General features: G+C 37.0%; 2 protein-coding genes across 3 annotated transcripts; one reads left to right on the top strand and one right to left on the bottom strand.

Moving 5' to 3' along the window:
- Positions 1 to 10,011: 10,011 nt before the first annotated feature.
- Positions 10,012 to 12,717, bottom strand: LOC128515983 (uncharacterized). The gene is made up of 4 exons (XM_053490280.1): positions 12,696 to 12,717; positions 11,771 to 11,799; positions 10,981 to 11,465; positions 10,012 to 10,857 (listed from the first exon to the last, which is right to left on the bottom strand). The coding sequence occupies exons 2-4, from the start codon at positions 11,797 to 11,799 to the stop codon at positions 10,355 to 10,357; spliced, it is 1,017 nt and encodes a 338-aa protein (XP_053346255.1). The 5' UTR covers positions 12,696 to 12,717; the 3' UTR covers positions 10,012 to 10,354.
- A 142-nt stretch (positions 12,718 to 12,859) lies between these two features.
- LOC128515959 (uncharacterized) lies at positions 12,860 to 19,147 on the top strand. Of its 2 annotated transcripts, none has more exons than XM_053490251.1 (2): positions 12,860 to 12,929; positions 16,911 to 19,147. In XM_053490251.1, exon 2 carries the CDS (start codon positions 16,924 to 16,926, stop codon positions 18,985 to 18,987), a length of 2,064 nt encoding a protein of 687 aa, XP_053346226.1. In that variant the 5' UTR covers positions 12,860 to 12,929; positions 16,911 to 16,923; the 3' UTR covers positions 18,988 to 19,147. The 2 variants fall into 2 exon arrangements, with proteins under 2 accessions (XP_053346226.1, XP_053346225.1); XM_053490250.1 differs by having other exon boundaries at positions 12,862 to 12,929; positions 16,908 to 19,147.
- Positions 19,148 to 20,628: the final 1,481 nt, after the last annotated feature.

Consider the following 20,628-nt stretch of genomic DNA (forward strand, 5'->3'; position numbering starts at 1 on the left):
TCGTATAGACGTCGTATAGATGTAAAGACGATGTATCATGTAACAGCTCAAACAGGCGATCTACAGATGATTAAAATACAACTATAAAAAAACAAACGCGATGTTTACCAGATGATACACACTTTAGCAGACATCTCCTGCACAGACAGGAGACGCAGAAATCTTGATTTTCTCTGCCTGCAGGACAGAACATTACCCCCGTAAGACTTTAATTAGCTTGCTAATTGTCAATTGGTTCATGTTAGCTGACCCCTGCAATCTGTCACTCGTTGATGTTAAACAGGCTTGATGACTATCAATGTTGCTATGACAACAGAGAAACGGTTACAGTTAATCTCTCTTTCTCTTTTTTTTTTACTTTTTATTTCATAGTACAAAACACTGTTTACTATACTTCATTATTGTATTCCAGTGTTTGTGGGCGCCAGTGTTCTGCCAATCCTATCAGTTTTTGTTATTTTGCTATCATTCATATTTTGTTAATTATGCACTGGGAGCATTATTTAATAGGGATTTTTGCCTCAGAATATACTGCCCCTAAAATATATGTAACATTAGGCTGTGTTCTGGTAAAGCAATGTGAAATTGCCAGAAGGCCTCAGAAAACAGGAAGATTTGGCACGAATAAATGGATTTAATAATTTCTTGAATAACATATTCAGTGTGCCTGTCAAAATGATTTACGGTAAAACTGACGAATTTGTGAAACAATTGTAACGCTTAGAATTCAATGCAATATAACAGGACACCATAGGCATAATTGACTTAAGTTTGTGTGGTGAGGATTCAAAATCTCTCTCTCTCTCTCTCTCTCTCTCTCTCTCACACACACACACACACACACACACACACACACACACACAGGCATTTAGATTTTGGTTATTACTTATTCACATTCATTACTTGAGTAGAAGTATAGATACTAGGGTTTCAAAACTACTTAAAGTATAAAAGTAAATGTAATGTGAGGGGGAAAAGCATTAAGGATAAAAGCTTAGGCTGTGCCACGGGCCTATATACTGCACTAACACCTCATTAAAAAAAAAAAGAAAAATGTGTTGTTTTTTTGTTGTATTTTTTAACGGCCATAGTGATTTGGGATTCTGTATACGGCAATTGAAAAAGAATGCATTTTAGTACAATGCAAATACATTAAAGAACCATATATGTGTACTAGGGGCCAGGGGTAGCTCAGTGGTTAAGGCATTGGACTACGGTTCGGAAGATCCCAGGTTCAAACCCCACAACCACCAAGTTGCCACTGTTGGGCCCTTGAGCGCGGCCCTTAACCCTCAACTGCTTAGATGTGTAATGAGATAAAAATGTAAGTCGCTCTGGATAAGAGTGTCTGCTAAATGCCTAAATGTACTGAGCATTAACATGTTTCATGGAGGAGAAGATATGATAACTAGTTGCCTATAAGTATTTTAATGGTGCAAAAAGTCAAACGTCAGAGGCGTGTCATCGTTAACCTTTATTGGAATGTAAATGTACATCCAAGCTTAGCTGCAGGAATCTGTGAGGGCAACATACAAGAATATTATTGTACCCAGGGCAGGCTTAGTAACAATTACCCTTGTGTGGTTGTCTACAATAAACATTAGTGCTGTCAGAATGAAGGATTAATACAAGTGATATATATATCATTCCTGTTACTTTCCTGGTGCTTGGTTGTGCCATTTCGCTCGAATCTTGAGTCTCTATCACGGACATCTTCATCTACTTATCACAACCTTATCAACCGAAAATGCTAATTTATTCAAACCTCCTTGCTGGAGTGTGTGACGTGACGTCATGTGCAGGTGTGATGGCAACAGTGACATCATTACTATACTATTACTTACAAGGGCAGAATGGAGTAATAACACAAATAGGCTGAGGCAGATTCTACAGAGCAGGATCTCTCTGTGACATTAGATATCTTTTCTGCAGAACAAAACTATCCAGCACTGGTCCCGTTTTAACATACAAACACTGTTTATGACTTTTAAGGAAAGGAGGCCTCGCTATATCATAGCAACATTACAAAAAGTCCTATACAGGAGCACACTACTTTAAATAGTTAATGTCAAAAATATAAAATGCCTTGAAGCACACATCAACCGCCCTAAGTAGTGTGCATTGCTCCAGAGCCTGTCCCACCAGAATGAAGAATGCCTGAGAGCAGCGCTGATCATCATCTCCCAACGTCAGGATGTACAGTAGGGGTACGGCCTTGACCCTTCAGCCTGCTGGAGGTATTCCACCATGTTGGTGCCAACCTTAGAAAGAAAAAAATTAAAGAAAGTAAACATTTTGTTAAATAGCAAAGATTAAACTGAATAAGACTATCAATTTTGTGTGTAATAGAATTGATATGACAAAAAAATGACAAAGCTGTCCATTAGGATATGATATAGGTAACCTGAAACAAAAACATGGAGACAGCTACTTTGAGTAGAAAACATTTTTTAGTGTGTAAGAAATCCAAAACCTGCCTTATAGTTCTTTCCCTAAATACTGTACATGTTACAACAAATACAGCATACCAATGATTATGAATTGCCCGAGGGAAATGACTTTTTTTGTTGAATCCCCTGTTTTAATGATGAATTTCTGTACGTGTTTTCATGTATGAATTTTTTAATACATGTTTTCAATAAAGTACTTAACAGCCAGATTTATAACAATCCTGATTTAAATAGTGTAACAATCATTCAAATCATTCTACTGTAACTATGCAGGACACCTAAACATTTAAAAATGTAAACTAAATTTAGCCCAAAATGCTAGTACATAGGCTGTACATAATGCCTACTGGCAGATATTTCCTTGTGGTTTGGTTGTCTTCACATGCTGTAAATGTTTTTTCTAATTTCTAATTAAGACTATTTTTTTTTAAGAGGGCTTTTGGGATAATGCCCGACAAAAACTCTATATAATGCTATGTAAGATATTTATTATAATTGAATTTTAATTCCTAATGCATTAATCTCTATTAAGTGTGCTAAAAGGGCAATATGAACCAATAATAACACATCATAAATTGTTGTATAACTACAGATAAAGATGAATGAGTCTGTGGAAAACAGTGAGAATCAACTGGCAACAGTCAACTGAACATATCAAATACGTCTTTAATTTACCTTGGTACAATAAAGGTGTGCTCTGTCCTAACACAGACACACTGACCATTTCTTCGCCTGCACAGACAGGAGACGCAGAACTCTTGATTTTTCTCTGCCTGTAGGACAGAACATGAACCCCCGTAAGACTTTAATTAGCTTGCTAATTCTCAATTGGTTCATGTTAGCTGACCCCTGCAATCTTTCACTCGTTGTGAAAGATTGCAATCTTTGTTGGTAAACAGGCTTGATGACTATCAATGTTGCTATGACAACAGAGAAACAGTTACAGTTAATCTCTCTCTCTCTCTCTCTCTCTCTCTCTCTTTTACTTTTTATTTCATAGTACAAAACACTGTTTACTATACTTCATTATTGTATTCCAGTGTTTGTGAGTGCCAGTGTTCTGCCAGTCCTATCAGTTTTTTATTTTTATTTTTTTTATGCACTGGGAGCATTATTTGAAAGGGATTTTTTGCCTCAGAATATACTGCCCCTCATTTATGCAAGAAATATTCATTCATTAATCTTTTTACCTGTTACAGGCAGAAGGTGGGGTACCCAAGGGACATTGGGCAAAGGGTGGTATTTGGCAGACACTCTCATCCAGAGTGACTTACATTATTATCCCATTATACATCAGAGCAGTTGAGGGGTGGGGGCCCAAACAGTGGCAACTTGGTCGTGCTGGGGTTTGGATCTTCTGATAAGTAGTCAAATGCCTTAACCCAATCAATCACAGGGCACACACACATACACACAAAGGCAATTTTGGGAACACCATTTAACATGGTTTACATGTTTTTGGCAATGGGAGGATACCAGTGTATTATAAAGCTAGAAGATTATGTAAAAAAAATAATGAATTTGTCTTACAAATTAATTGAAATAAATTCTATAGCCAGTGTGCAGAGGATTTTTGCTTTTTTGCTTTTATTTGTCATAAAATGTGATCTTTATCTAAGGCAAATATTGACAAATACAATCTGCCTAAATTAATAACACCCAAAAAAAATCTGATCGTTCATGTCTTTATTGAGAAAAACCACGAAACCCCATAGTGCTAGTGAAAAAAGTATGTGAATCCTTGAGTTAAGCTGTGGACTAGAGCTCCTTTGTTGTTGTTGTTTTTTTTTGTTTGTTTCAATAACGTTTTATTGGCAATTCAATTATGAAAATGAACAATTGCAACACTTCAAGAGTTGGGGGAAAAAATTATATATATATATATATATATATATATATATATATATATATATATATATATATATATATAATATGGCGCAATCCAGTGTCTTCTTGTGCCAGGCCCAAGTCTGGATAAATGCAGAGGGTTGTGTCAGGAAGGGCATCTGATGTAAAACATTTGCCAAATCAATGATGCGAATCACAAATATAATTCTCTTTAGGAGCGACAAGGATGGATAGAATCAAGAATGAGTTCATCAGAGGGACAACCCATGTTAGATGTTTTGTAGATAAAGTCAGAGAGACCAGATTGAGGTGGTTTGGACATGTTCAGAGGAGAGATGGTGAATATATCACCATCGGAAGGATGCTGAGGTTGAGAAGGATGCTGAGGTTGGAACTGCCAGGCAGGAGGTCTAGAGGAAGACCAAAGAGGAGATTTATGGATGCAGTGAGAGAGGACATGAAGTTAGTTGGTGTGAGAGAAGAGGATGCAGAGGATAGGGTTAGATGGAGGCAGATGATTCGCTGTGGCGACACCTGAAAGGGAACAGCCGAAAGACAAAGAAGAAGATAAAAGTAAACCTGGGCATAAAGGAAAATTCACATTAAAAAGTATGGAAAGAAAATTTATCACATGGTGCCAAAAACTCAAGATGAATGGGCATTCCCAAAACATGTGTTTGTGATCCCCTATAAAGCTTGTCATTGTCAAGCTTTTATCATTAGACAATTTTAGCCCATAAGCTTGTGGTGTTAAATATACTCTATGAATGAACTTAAAGTGTATCAACTGATGGGCCAGACATTTAGATCAAGTAGAAATATTATTTCAAATAGTCTCCCAATCAAGGTCAACACCAAAAACTCTAAGCTTTTTGGACCAGACTAAAAGAGAACCTATGACATGATCTTTACGAGTACTGAACAAATTATACAAATAAGAGACCAAACCCTGAGTTGGAGATTTCTGTAGATGTTGAAGCAGGGGATGGTTTTCTAATTTAGCATCCCAGGAAACACCATACGCTCTAAGGACTAGAGCTACTTTGTCTTAGCTAACCAATAAAAAACTTTTTGAGTTTGCTTTACACAACGTGAATTCACTAATGTGACCCATGCCTTACCAAAAAAGACCAATGATCTATGGTCAAGAATTGATGATTTACATAAAGCTGCAAAGGCCTACAAATTTAAATTAATTCAGTTTTATTTACATAGTGCTTTTAACAATGCTCATTGTCTCAAAGCAGCTTCACAAAATTAATAATTTTAGAAATTTTAAAGAATATTTATGGAAATGTGTATGAGCAAGTAAATATGTGTACAGATCATAATGATCAGATTGTCCCTTATGATCAAGATAAGAGTGCCAGCAACAATGGTAAGAAAAAAATCCCTAAAATAGCAATAGGAAGAAACCTTGAGAGGAACCAGACTCAACAGGGAACATATTCTGATTTGGGTTTTAACAGATAGCAGAAAATGTATGCTGTAATGCTGTGTTAGGCAGCTGGAAGTTCAATATAACAGAAGATGTCTAAGTTAACATGGAGTCCAGTTCAGTTCGGCATCAGGATGGCACCAGAATGAGTCAGATAGGTGCAGAGGGTGTCTGGATCACTGGGAGCTCGGGAGCAGCATGTGTAGTGCCAAACCATTATGAAGCAGAATCCAGCTGGTGGTGGTTCTTTTCTGGATGACTGGATCCTAGCAGGGTTGGCCTCAGTCTACTGTAGCTGGTACAATTTCCAAATGCCTCGGGATGAGTAGAAAAATAAAGAACTGGTGGAAAAGAATTAGCATGCTGCTGTTCATTATATTAGCAGCACTAGATAAGAGTGTGCATTTAAATGTACAGTAGTATGGTTATCTTATGAATTATGCATATGCCAGGCTAAAGAGAGATTATAAAGTGATGTCAAAGACTTTGGAAAGTCACCAGTCTACAGTTTGGAACTGTGACTATATACAAAAACTGGGCACCCAGTCAAAATGACCAGAAGATAACAATGAAGACTCATTAATGAGGTAAAGAAACAACCCTGAGTAACAGACAAAGATTTGAAGGCATCATTGGAACTAGCTAACATTGGTTAAAGAATTAGGGTGTCCTTGGCAGGGCACCACAAAGTAAAGTCACTGCTAACTTAAAAAAAAAAAAAAAAACATTGCTGGATGCCTGAATTTTGTGAATGAGCACATTGGCACTCCACAGCGTTATTGGCAAAATGTTTTGTGCACTGATGAATCTAAGATTGAACTATTTGGAAAGAACAAGCAGCACTACATCTGGTGTAAAAAGACCCTTGCAGATCATCATGAAAACTGTAAAGTATGGTGGAGGAAACATCATGATTTGGGTCTGCTTTGCTGCACCAGGGCATGGCAGGCTTGCAGTCATAGAGGGGAAGATCAATTCCCAAGTGTCTAAAAAATTATTCAGGATAATGTGAGAATGTCTGTATGTCAACTAAAACTCTGTTGATGTTAGGTGATGCAACAGGAATATGACCCGAAAAAATGGAGCAAGTCCACAACAGAATGGCTTCAGACAAACAAAATCTGCCTCTTGGCGTGGCCAAGTCTGAGCCCAGACCTCAACCCTCAACAAGAGGTACTATGGAATGACTTGAAGAGAGTCATATGAAGCTCAAAATAATATGCTACTTAGGATGTACGAAATGCTCAACATACATTTAACGCAAAACAAAAGAAAGAAATTCAACTTTAGATGTTTATGTAAAAGGAAAAACAATGATTCACTTTGTTGTTCTTCTCATACATTTTTGATGTGCTTTAACATGTAACATTAGGCTGTGTTCTGTTAAAGCAATGTGAAATTGCCAGAAGGCCACAGAAAACAGGAAGATTTGGCACGAATGAATGGATTTATTAGTGTCTTTGTTTTAATGATAAAGCATCTTGAATAACATATTTAATGTGCCTGTCAAAATGATTTATAGTAAAACTAACGAATTTGTGCAACAGGCAATTGTAACGTTTAGACTTCAGTGCAATATAACAGGACACCATAGGCATTTAGATTTCGGTTGTTACTATGCACTCCAATATAAGTCAATAATAAATACATGCATATAATGTTATTTATTTGTTTATTTTTATGCATTTAGGTCAGTGGCAGAGAAATTGTTATTGCAATGGCAGAGAAGGAAAATTGCTAATCTTAATAAATGAATTGTGTATGCATTCCATAAGCAGTTAAATGTATTATTTAAGTTTATATACAAGGTAACTGAAGTTGCTTCTGTACTGTATATTGTAAGAAATCCAAAACCTGCCTTATAGTTCTTTCCCTAAATACTGTACATGTTACAACAAATACAGCATACCAATGATTATGAATTGCCCGAGGGAAATAACTTTTTTTGTTGAATCCCCTGTTTTAATGCTGAATTTCTGCACGTGTTTTCATGTATTGATTATTTAATACGTTTTCAACAAAGTACTCAACAGCCAGATTTATAACAATCCTGATTTAACTTGTATACTACAGATAAAAATGAATGAGTCTGTGGAAAGCAGTGAGAATCAACTGGCAACAGTAAACTGAACATATCAAATAATTTACCTTAACATTATATATGGAAGCTATACAAGGATCTGAAGATTTTAAAATTTTGACTTGGTTTAGAATTTTGACTTTGGTTGGACTAACCATCCAGGAGGAGTTTGAGAAAGTGTCCCACCTTGATCCTGGGGCAACATTGTTTCATTTTACTGTATACTTTATCAACCAAACGGTTGGATGTTAAATAAAAAGATACTTACTGTAATCTGGTACCCAACTGTTCCATGAAATATTCTATATGTTTCAACATGTAAAGAAAATGATACACATGTGAAGCTAGAACACATTGGAATGCAGCTGTACATCGACAGGTTTTGACAGGATTCACTAACTTGACCTGTGGAAACAGCATTAGTCCACTTTTTTTTAGAATCCTTTCTTATAATGTTTTCAATTTTAGTATATCCTCAATATCAACAAATTACATGAAACATGAAGACTGACATATTATGTTGTCTTGTGGACAATGCTATGTGAACTAAACTGTGTCTTACAGTATGACAGATGAGCAGGACACTAGCTCTGACAAAGGGAGAAATGTATTCATTCAGACACACTTTTTCCTTCTAAATCTTCCTAAAGAAGACTCCTAAATATTCTGGATGACAGTTATCACATCAACTGCTAACGACTACAACCAAATCCACCCAGATCTACAACATTATCAACCCACAACAACTGGTGTTAGGGTGCTGGTGGCTCAGTGGTAGGTGTTTTGCCTGCCATGCGGAGGGCCCGGGTTCGATTCCCAGCCAGTGCCCAAACCCCAGCCACGGGACGCAGTGCCGGTCCCAAGCCCGCAAAAAATGGGAGGGTTGCGTCTGAAAAGGCATCCGGCGTAAAACCTGTGCCAAGTTGTAATGCGGACTGGGTATTGCGCTGTGGCGACCCCTTGACGAAAGACCAACAACAACAAACCAATCTCTCAGAAATATAACCCAATCCTGGCAAGTACTTACAGTACTTAGTCACACATATGCACAAAAGGGACTGGACTGATAAACACAAACACACACACACAAAAACACAAACATTAGCACACAGCTTAACTACCTCAGAATATTGGGACTGGACTGACTAATCAACACAAGTGCAGACACACTGACCTACACCACCAAATTATCGTACACACCAACCTGTAAATGCTTCACTGTTTATCTTTTGCACAATGATCATTACTGGACTACTTTTTGCACTAATTCCTCAATTCTTGCTGCTGTTTTTAAAGAATGTTTATGTTTACCCACTACCTCAACACCATATTTTATGTTCTGTTATGTCGTGGTTGCGCACTGTCACTTTGTTGTTGCTGTTGTTTGCACATTTGCACGTGCACTTTATGTTGTCTGTAAAACCTGTAGTTATACTTAGCTAGTTATGTTAGGTCTCTCTGTCCTGTCTCTGCTAGCCAGTTAACTAGGCCTCTTGGTTAGCTAGTTTAGTGTCTCTGTTAATTTATGTTGTAAGTTTATGTTGCATGTAGCACCTTGGTCCTGGAGGAACGTTGTTTCGTTTCACTGTGTACTAACTGTATATGGTTGTAATGACAATAAAGCCTACTTGAACTTGAAAAATATCCCCCCCCCCCTTTCCATGTTACCCCATTTAAATGTGCCACTGACTGGCATTAGATAACTAGACTGGCAACTGAAAATAACAAAATAAAAATGTGATCTGTGATATCATGACCTCAAATCCTTAAATTAGTATCTGATGAATCAATTAAACTGCGCACATGAGTGCCTGTTAAAGAATGATGCTGGATTCAGGACTATTTTCTCTAATGCCACATAATGATTTTGTAAGTAACTTTGTTAAAGTAAACTAAATTTGCTGTGAAAAATATTGATATTTACTACTAGGGCTGTTTATGCAGCTATATATATTAGTGATATACTACAGTAGATGAATTAACATCCTACTGGTCAATATATTTAAATTCTCACCATCTTCTTATTTACAAATCATTGCATTCCTTTTTTTATTTTTCACTTTTACTTTCTCTTAAATTAAATTTCATTTTGCAGCAATGATTGACTTAATTGCATTTAAGGTTTAATAGCAAAGTATTTGCTTAGAATGTGAACTCAACAAAAATCTGGCAACTTGGAATTCCAATCAGGTGATTTTAATTGTTTAAAGAGATAATACAGCAGAGTATTTTTCAGTGGGTGATTACAAACTGAGAAAGAATCACTTTTAGGATCAAGAGAACACCAACACATTTAAAACATAAAAAAAGAAAAACCCTAAGAATAGATTCTGTGTCTCTATTTAAAATCTGTATTGTTAATGATTATAATTGCTAAAAAAAAATGATTTGGGATTTTGGTAAGGGGTAAAGAACATATGGGTTGAGCACACTAACACACATACATTTAAAGTCTAATTTTTCTCTTTTATCTTATCTTATCTTATCTTATCTTATCTTATCTTCCTAAAATGTGTAATTGACAATAAATGCCCATCACTAGTAGTTGTGAGGGTTGTTTTCTGCAGCACAGATGGCTGCCAGGTGTCGGTTGTTCTCCTTCATCTGCTCAATGAGTTGCAACATGCCTTTGTTGTACAGAAGATCATTGCCTGTGATATCATTTGTTGCCTTCATCACATCCTCCATCACCTTCATCACAGGCTCCTGAAGGATGAATCTACGAGTCTGATGTTCAGCCACACTGGCTCTCCCTCTCAGCACACCCAGGAGCTGAACAGCATTTCTTGCTTTCTTCTGGAATTCAGCGATAACCTCAATCTGCTTCTTGAACTTCTGGATGCCTTCACGTGTCTGCTTCAGCTTTTCATCTTTTTGGTTGATATCACATCTGGTCTGGAAGATCTTAGACTCATAGTCAGATACTTTATGTTCATATTTTCTCACTTCATTATCAGACTTTCTCACCTCATCTTCAGCTACCCTGACAGCATGTTCTGCTTGTTGCAGTTCAACTGCACCACCAATCAACATACCAGAACCTGTACAGAGTAAGAAATACATAAAAAAACTGATGTAATACTTACATATGAACATAAATAAATAAATATGCATATACCAGCTCTGATTTCAATATTGTTTTAAATTCATGTTGTAATGTTCACCTGCAATCCATCCAATGACTGGTATAGCAAACAGTCCCGCCCCAACCCCAGTGACGATTTTAGCTTTTTTCTTCCTGTCTTCCTGATCCTGAAGTGTGCGTTTTGTTGAGTTTAGGTTTCTCCTGGCCTGCTCCAAAGCTCCTTGAGATTGTCGGAGTAATTGTTCATTAGATCCCTGCACAGTTCTCAAGTTGTCTAAGGTTTGTTTTGTAGCATTCATCTCTTGTTCCAGTTTCCCCTCGTCCTGTATAAGTCTCGCTAAGTTTTCATCCAGACTCTTTAACCCTGAACTGGCCATCTGTTCTGACTGCTCCAGGTGCTGATGAGCCTGCACTATCTGCTCTCTGATGTAGTTATAGTTAGAACATTTACCAGTAACAGGATCTACATCTGCTTTAATGAGAGCCTCATAGACTCTGTTCAGGGAGGAAACACCATCTTTCAGTGGAACAATAACAGCCTCAGCTGTGTTCTTCACCACAGAACTGCAGAGACAAACACAAACCAAAAATAAAAACAAAATAAATTAAATAATTAATTTAGGTTTTTTTTATTTATTTTTTTTATTATTATTGTTGTTGTTGTTGATATTATTAATAATAACAACAACAATAATAATAATAATAATAATAATAATAAAAACTAAAATAAAACATGCTTGAAAACGTATATGACTTTTTCTTTTCAAAACAATTATTTTATTTTGAATTGCTACTTGAACTGATTTTATTAATGTTTTATTGATGAATTAATGTTTTACTTGTTACAACAATGCTGGTTTTCAACTTACTCAGTTGTAAAGTTATGAGCCATGTTCATCTGAAAAAGAAAAAAAATGTTTTGTCAAAAACAGCAAAAGATGATGATTCATTAGTTTGTCAGTTCATGTCAATTATGTCTAACACATCTACATCTGAGTTCAGCATTAAAATGCTCAGTATTAGAGTACTACAGGATGTTCAGATATTTTAAAGGGTCAGCCTGTATGTACTACCATGTTTGACTGAGCAGTGTAGATATATAAAATACATACTATTACATACATTACAGCACAGTACAATTCTTTCTTTGTATATCCCAGGGTAACTGGGGTCAGAGTGCAGGGTCAGCCCTGATATAGTGCCCCTTGAGCAGATAGGGTTAAGGGCCTTTCTCAACAGTGGCAACCTGGTGGATCTGGGGATTGATACGTTGATCTTCCAATCAGTAACTCAGTAACATAGTGTCTTAACCCTCTAAGTTACCACTGCCCCCATATAATAAGGCCACATATAGAACCAGCCTCTTTGAAACTTTAATTTCAAAGTTTGAGTAGAACCATAACTACTACACCATCATTTTGTCTTTTTCCTTTTATCATTAGTCTATGACAATCTGCCGAGAGCAATAGCTGCACTGAAGGAGGAAATCTGCTCAGAATCTGCTTTAATCAGTTCTCATACATTATTGCATGTTTGATGATTTTGTATTTAGTGCATACACAAGTGCTGCAAAGTCAGACACATTAACATGTTATAAAGACATTAACACCTAAGGGTCCAGACCTTTTGACAAAACGTGAAAACATATAAATTGAGTCATGTTCTTAGTATTGTTTGACAAGCTTTTTTATTAATGCTGTATAAACTTTTTTGCAAAAACTTAAGACTGTAACATCATCCAGTCACTGAAAAAACACAATGTCATAACGGTTAAGAACAAGAATAAAATCTCACCTGTTGTATGCTGTCTGTTCTCCTACAGCTCAGTGAAGATTGTTTTTAAAGATAACTGCTTTTAAACAACTCCCCACCCTGCTGTTTGGGGTCTGAAGCTCAAAAGGGGAGGAGATTCCACAGACTATAAATTTCACTGTGATTTCTGGGTGTCCTTACCTGTGCTCCAGTTGTGTTGAGAGAGCTGACAGAGGACCACTTTCACATCTTTACTGAAACCACCTGAATATCAAGGTACAGATTTGATATACGCCTAATTTATTTATTGAGGGAGTGTTTTCTTTGCACATTTTATTAACTTTATTGAAGCTTCAGTGATAGACCTGTTCAATGTAAATTTGATGTAAGGGGAGGAACTGGTCCCAAATCCATTAAAAGTTTTTGAAATAAAAGCAAAAAGAAATCATTGACCACATGTTAAATTAGCGAATTATATAAAACTTCTATTTAGAAAAGCACCTGATAATGAGTGAATGGGCAAGCAGGGTATAGATGACCATAATATGATTAACCAAAGGGTGTGGCAACCTGAATCAAGGTTCTATGTTTTCTGAGGCATGTGATGTACCAGTGCACCCATGAGTGGAATGATTGCAAGTTCAAAACAGGGTCAAGAAAAGCCAACCAAGTCATTAAAGGAAATGCCATAAATTATATACTCCAAAAAAGTGTCCTCATTTATTAAATGGGAAAATAATTAAATAAAAGAAAGATCTTTCTTAGACTATTGCAGTGCTTGTTACAAAAAAATACAATCAGTACAACTATTTATTTTAAAACATTATATATTTTTTTTACTTTAAAAGTAGAAAGGTGCTTTTTTTTTCTTTCTGAGATTGGTCTTTAGCTAAATCCTCACGCAAATGAGTGCAGTGGGCTCCGAACCATCTCAGCCACGATCAACATTAATGGATGCTTGATGGAGTCTTCTGGGGCAGTGGTACTGTAGCTCAGAGGTTTAAGGCTCCGAGTCACTGAAAAGAATGTTGATGGTTCAAAATGTTTAGCACTTGAGCAAAAGCCTTAAACTGTCTGCTCCAGGGGTGCTGCTCCGGGCTGAATTTGCACTGGGATGCCAGATTTCCTAAACTGGGTTATGTGGAAATTATTTCACTCTGCAGTAATGTATAATTGACAAATGAAAGATTTGACTTTTGTAAATGTCAATCAGTTATCACCTTCATTCACAAGAAATTTCAAAGTAAATTTAACAAAGTATAAAAAAGTATATTTAACTTCTCCAAAATAGAGTCTTTTTCTTCAAAACAAATTTACATCTGCTATGATCTAATAAATAACAGGAAATGTTTCACTAAGGCTCCACATTAAAGACAATTATAATTGTACCATATATTCTTCTTTAATCATTAATAAACTATAGTAATTTCTGCTAAATTTGTTCAGCAAGAAAAATAAAGCACTTCACTTATTTTTTATACAGTAATATATACTATCCAGAGTGTCCGTAGCCTGAGCTTTTAAAAGTTAAACCCTTATGGTGGAAAGATAAAGAAAACATTGTATTCATTTTATATTTCTTAATATTTTTTTTCTATTTTTATTTTAAAATATTATATTTTTTATACGTTTACTATATTAAAAATAATAATAATAATTTGGGGAAGGGCCTGACATATGTGTCAAGTTTGGGATGCCTCAAAGCATGGAATGGCCTATAAATAACATACATACTGTACATTCATACAGTAGCCTCATATAGATTATATCACTGTTGTGTTATAATTTAAAATTACTCTGCTTCATCACAGCATACAGCACTTTATAATGCCAACATTCTCCTATTTCTAAAATCATTGTTTTCTTATTTGCATTGTGGTTAAGAGGGAGTGGGTTAGAAAACATGACAAGTTTGAACACATTTGCTTTGATCTGTTCACACACTTGCACAAATGTTAATTTGTGATTATGCAATTCAAATATACTCTGTCAGTAAAAAAAGATTTAATAACAAGTACATAACACCTGGCTTATGAGTAAGTGTGCAGTATGATGGTGAGTGCTGGAATGCAGGAGTGTTGAGTAATCTGTGTGCCTCAGGGAGGAAGGCTGTAATTTTCTCATCCCGTACCTGGTGCTCAGTTATACAAGGGCCACACCTACAATGTTGCAGAAGTGCTTAAACAGCTTTCTTACATTTGTAGTCAGTTCCAATGACAGTATATATGAGAGAATATTGTAACAAGGATTCCAAAAATAAAAGACAAAGTATATCTCTGAGGCCCTCTAGTGGCTGTGTGCAGTAGATCCATTTCTATGTTATACTAAACCAAGCTTCCAGCTCTATATTTTAGTAATGGTGTTCTCTCATCTCTCTCATATGAAGCTCCAAACTTGAAGCTTTGTAACAAAATCATGTCTTCTGTTGTAAACTGTAAACAGCTCTATATTTTTATAGACAATTATATCTGTGCAAGGTGAACCAACACTCATCAGTGAACAGGATGTCTCTGAGGTAAAAATGTGCAGTGACTGAGCCATGCACAATAACCAAACCTGTTTTGTGCTGACTGGTGCTGCCTGTCCAGACTGTTGCAGCTTCTCCACCAAAGCAAACCCTGGGGACCATGTTGACCTGGACAATGCAGCAGTGGTCTACCGTCCTGTTCACTGATGAGTGTCGGTTCACCTTGCACAGAAATGATTGTCGGCGAGGTGAGCGATACGCTGAGGAGGTGCAACAGTTATTGTACAACAATTTGGTTATTGTACATGGCTCAGTCACTGCACGTTCCTACCTCAGACACATCATAGAACCCATCATCATCCCCCAACTTTCTGTTCATGGATGATGATGCTTCACCACATCGTGGCAGAATTGTCACAGCTCGACTTCAGAAAGTTGGAGTGCCTCATATGTTATGGCCATCAATGTCCCCTGACCAGAACCCCATAGAACACGTCTGGGACCAGTTGAAGCAGAGACTGGATGATCGTACAGTGTAGCACTTGTGGAAGAGTGGAACGCATTGCCTTAGAACAACATCACGAGGCTAGTGAAGAGCATGAGACGTCGCTGTCAAGCTGTCATTGCGGCAAATGGTGGAAACACCCGCCACTGACATTGTCAATTTTTGTCTTTGGGGCTATCCCTGTTATCGTCTACATTTTTGTGGTAATAAATATTAAACTTATGAAAACGGTGTTTCTTCTCATACATTATTAGTAATATCAAAGGGAACTTTTACTTATTTTATTCAAATTCAGAGCACTCATGTAAATAACAATATCCCTAACTTATTGTGAGTGATGTGTATATATATATATATATATATATATATATATCAATCACTGGTCCATATATATTGATCCCTGACTATTTCACCAAGAAAGGCGGCACAGTGGTGTAGTCGTTAGCACCGTCACCTTGCACCTCCAGGGTCTGGGTTCGATTCCCGGCCAGGCTCGATTTCCGTCTCTGTGTGCATGAAGTTTGCATGTTCTCCCTGTTCTTGACCAGAACAGTTTCCTCCCACAGTCCAAAGACCAGCAGATTAGGGCAATTGGCGTTCCCAAATTGCCCATAGTGAGTGAGTGTGTGCTCTGCAATGGATTGGCATCCTATCCAATCCAGGGTGTACTCTACCTCATTACCTAAGTCTCCTGAGAGGCTCTAGGTCCCCTGAATACAGGATAAAGTGATGTAGATAATGAGTGAGTGGTTCAGAAGAAACACCACTAGTCTTCATGAAAACTTTGATCTGAGTTTCTTCACTGTATGCGGATGCTAAGCACAGGAGGCAGAATTATTATTATTATATAAAATAACATTAGAAACTTGAGGACATTGACTATAGTGGACCTGTGAGCAGGTTGCATATTAAGGCAAACTAAGGAGCATATTAAGCTCCATCAGTTTGAAATGGAAAATGGGTGGACCCACCTGGCCAAACTCAGAAATCAAGTTAAAGGCACCTTGGCAATGAAAGTTCCTACTGGCAACTTAAACTAAGCTCCAGATATATGCATGTAATATCCATATAATAGGAATATGCTAGGAATAATAGGAATAAACATACTCTATTAATTAGTCTACTATAGTAGAGTCATTCATGAATACAGGGTTGAAGATGGCAGGGACTCAAGTGTTAAAATAAATTGTAAGGAATTTTTAAGGTGTTTGCATGAAATTAAATGAGAAGAAAACAGTTTATTATTATTTTTTGCATTTATAATAATCCTACTTTGTATTAGCAGGAACAAGGACTCCATGGATTTCCAAATTGCAAAGAAAAATCAAAGCCTCACCACAAGTGAGGAGATGAGAAACCAAATCCAGCTTGTAATGCAGCCGTATGCCAATTGGGAGCAGTATCTGACTCCTGCTCCACTCTCCATAGCCATCCTGGGAGAGCTGGTCTTCATCTCCTCTAGTGCAGATTTTTCCATCAACAAAAACCCACCTAAAGGTGGCTACAACTACATCAGATACCCAGATTCATTTCGTGCCTGCCTCATGCAGGTGTGTAACTCTGGCTGGGTGGCTTTTAACGAGGCCCATAAGAACATGGATCAGATTAGACTCCATACTATGGTAGTTCCAGATTATATGAAGACAGCTGTAAAGATCTTATTCCAAGACAATGATGAGGTTGTTCAAGCTCACCTCCCTGACCAGCTGGAGAACATCCGTGTCATTGCAGATGACTGTCTTCAGCTGGCAGATTCAACAGAAAAGCGTTTCACCGATGTCATTAATATTATCCAAGAACTGCTTGAAGCTTGTGTAAATGCTCAATACTTTTATGGAGAGGAGCTGGATGCCATCAAGAAGAAACTGGAGGAGGCCAAGATGAGGAAACAGTCATCAGAAGAAGCCATGAAATACTCACAGAAGGCAGTGAAAGCCATGGAACAGGAACTGAAGGAAGCACATGAAAGTTACAAGAAAGCACTAGATTCACTACCCAGTGGATGGGAAATGATTGGTATGGATCTTGCTGAAGGTTTGTCTGAGAGCTTCACAACTCTTGTTAATGGACTAACATCCATGGTATCTCAACCAGCGACCCAAATCTGTAATGTTTCAAAAAAGATTTCTGATATGGCAGGTCAAGGGCCAAAATCTGCTGCTGATAATATTGATGAAATCAATATTTACAGCAAGTCTGCAGAAATTCTAAAGTGCACAGAGAACATTCAGATGTTTGTGAAAGAGGACACAATCAACTGGAAAGACTTGTATGATCAAAAGAATAAAGCTGCAGTGACAGATTTTCAGGTAAAACAGTTCACCAGAATCAAGGAGAATTTAAAAGGAGTCCCAAATTGCAAAACAAAAGATGATGTTCTGAACCTTTGTGATGAAGGTATTAAAATATGTGCAGAACTAGCAAAGTATGCACCAGATGGAAAATGTGAAGATGCCAAAAGAAAGGAGCTGATTGAAAGGATAAAAAAACTTACTGAATCTGCTCGTGTTTTTGACACCAAAAGTAAAGACATCACAAAGTCTCCTGCCCTGAGTCCCAAACCACCAATGATGTCCAAAGAGGAAAATAAATCTCAGAAAGCGAGCACTTCACAAAGAGCATCAGACAATGCCAGGTTCCGCATCGAACAGAGCCATGTTCAACTGGACAAGACCAGAGAATGCTATGAGAAGAGTGTAGAGAACATGGAGAAGAACCAAAAGGAGCTGACTGAAATTCTGATCACCATGAGAAACTGTGAGATCAAAGAGATAGACTTTAACACAACTATACAAATGCTGGTGAAAGGTATGGATGCCATGGGGAGAGTGAAAGAGCAGTGGGAGAAGATGGTACACTTTTTTCAGATGGTGTCCAACATCGTGAAAACCAGCCTGACCAGAACCCTTAAAGATTTTGTCTCCACATCTGAGAAAACACGTTCACTTTCTTACAATGCAAAGCTCTTCTCCAAAGATCTTCTCTACAAACAAGCCTTTCAGGCAACTAACATATCCAGCCTAGTCCACATGATCTCAGCAACTTACACTGAGATTTCTGCCAAGCACATCATGGATCGTGTCAGCTCTCTGGGAAAACTGATGGCCATGGACAAAAACAAGCCTGAGTTTCTTTCTGAGCGTCAGAAGTTAGAGAACTTCTGTGACGAAGCGCAAAAAGCCATCTTACGTCTTGTTCTTAAGAACAAAGAGGAGTTTGAAAGGAAGAGTGCTGCAAGACTGGAGAAGATTGATAAAGAGCTGCTTGCTATACTCCCTGCTGCTGCTCCAGAAGAGAAAAAGAGCATTCAAGAGGCTGTTATAAGAGGATTTACAGAGGAAGAGGAAGCAGCTTATGCATGAGTACATAAACAAAGAAAAATCCTACTTTTCTATAATTATATTCAGTAAAAAAAATAAAACATATATAACAATATATTATATAGTAGTGTGTCATTGTCAGCAAAAAACATGATTGCAATTTATATGTCCAGCTAAAAAACAATGCTACAACATTTATCACTGTATGCTTAATATGAAACATTTAAAAAAAATAATAAAAAAAACTTACATAGAAAGCATCTCTGTGTGCATGGAGTTTGCCTGTTTTCCCCATACTTGGTGGGTTCCTCCCTGGGTACTTCGGTCTCCTCCCACAGTCCAAGGACGTGCAGATTAGACTAAATGACGTTTTTAAATTGCCCATAGTGGGTGAATAGGCGTTTGAGTGTGTGCATGTGTGTAAATCTCATGCCGCCTCAAACAAAGGCATTTTTTATTTTGTTTTAAAATACAGCTTATAGATAGACTTATGCACTGCTATGCTTTGGGAGAGGTTATAATTAATTGATGGCAAAACACCCAACTAAATATTCCTGCCGAAATGTAATTATTACAAACAATCATTAAGTGTCTTTTCCCACAGAGAGCAGAAAAAATATATATATATACACCCTAAAAAATGCTGGGTTAAAAACAACCCAATCTGGGTTGTTTTTAACCCAGCTGCTGAGTAACTATTGGACTAACTACATGCTGGGTTAATTTAACCCAGCAAAATGGGTTATTTTTTTAACCCAGCAAAATGGGTTAAATATTCAACCCAAATGCTGGGTCATATTTAACTATAATGCTGGGTTAATTCTACCACATAAATTTGTTAAATGTTCTACCCAGATGTTGGTTCATTTTAACTGGAATGTTGAGTTAATTCTACCTCACAAATAGGTTATTATTATTTTCATAGTTTACAGTGAATCTGTAAAAAAAAAAAAAATTACCCACAACTATTAAACAGTTAAATTACTTTGATATACTGGTTTATTACAAAAAAAAAACTTAAAAGTTTTGCAAACCAGACATATATGCAATAAACAACATCCTATTAAATGTTCATAGAAAAAACTTTAATTTTTCAAAAGCACAAGAACAGATAATCAACAGCGACATCATTACTATACTATTACTCATAAGGGCAGAATAGAGTAATAACACAAATAGGCTGAGGCAGCTTCTACAGAGCAGGATCTCTCTGTGACATTAGATATCTTTTCTGCACAACAAAACTATCCAGCCCTGGTTCCGTTTTAACATACAAACACTGTCTATGACTTTTCAAGTAGGCCTCGCTATTTCATAGCAACATTACAAAAAGTCCTATACAGGAGCACACTGCTTTGGATAGTTAATGTCAAAAATATAAAATGCCTTGAAGCACACACCAACCCCCCTAAGTAGTGTGCATTGCTCCAGAGCCTGTCCCACCAGAATGACGAATGCCTGAGAGCAGCGCTGGTCATCATCTCCCAACGTCAGGATGTACAGTAGGGGTACGGCCTTGACACTTCAGCCTGCTGGAGGTATTCCACCATGTTGGTGCCAACCTTAGAAAAAAATGAAAGAAAGTTAAAAAATTTGTTGAATGACAAAGATTAAACTGAATAAGACTATCAATTTAATGTGTAATAGGATTTATACTAAATAAAAAAATGACAAAGATAGGGT

The sequence above is a fragment of the Clarias gariepinus genome, chromosome 28 (genome assembly GCF_024256425.1).
Source record: "Clarias gariepinus isolate MV-2021 ecotype Netherlands chromosome 28, CGAR_prim_01v2, whole genome shotgun sequence".
In the NCBI taxonomy this organism is placed as follows: Eukaryota; Metazoa; Chordata; class Actinopteri; order Siluriformes; family Clariidae; genus Clarias; species Clarias gariepinus.

Excerpts from the sequence above, each read along its gene's own strand:
- LOC128515983 (XM_053490280.1), bottom strand. The coding sequence starts at position 11,799 with ATGAACATGGCTCATAACTTTACAACTGA. Across the intron at positions 11,466-11,770 it reads GCTCATAACTTTACAACTGA|TTCTGTGGTGAAGAACACAG; the intron begins GTAAGTTGAAAA and ends TTGTCTCTGCAG. Across the intron at positions 10,858-10,980 it reads AGTCATTGGATGGATTGCAG|GTTCTGGTATGTTGATTGGT; the intron begins GTGAACATTACA and ends TACTCTGTACAG.
- LOC128515959 (XM_053490251.1), top strand. The coding sequence starts at position 16,924 with ATGGATTTCCAAATTGCAAAGAAAAATCAAAGCCTCACCACAAGTGAG.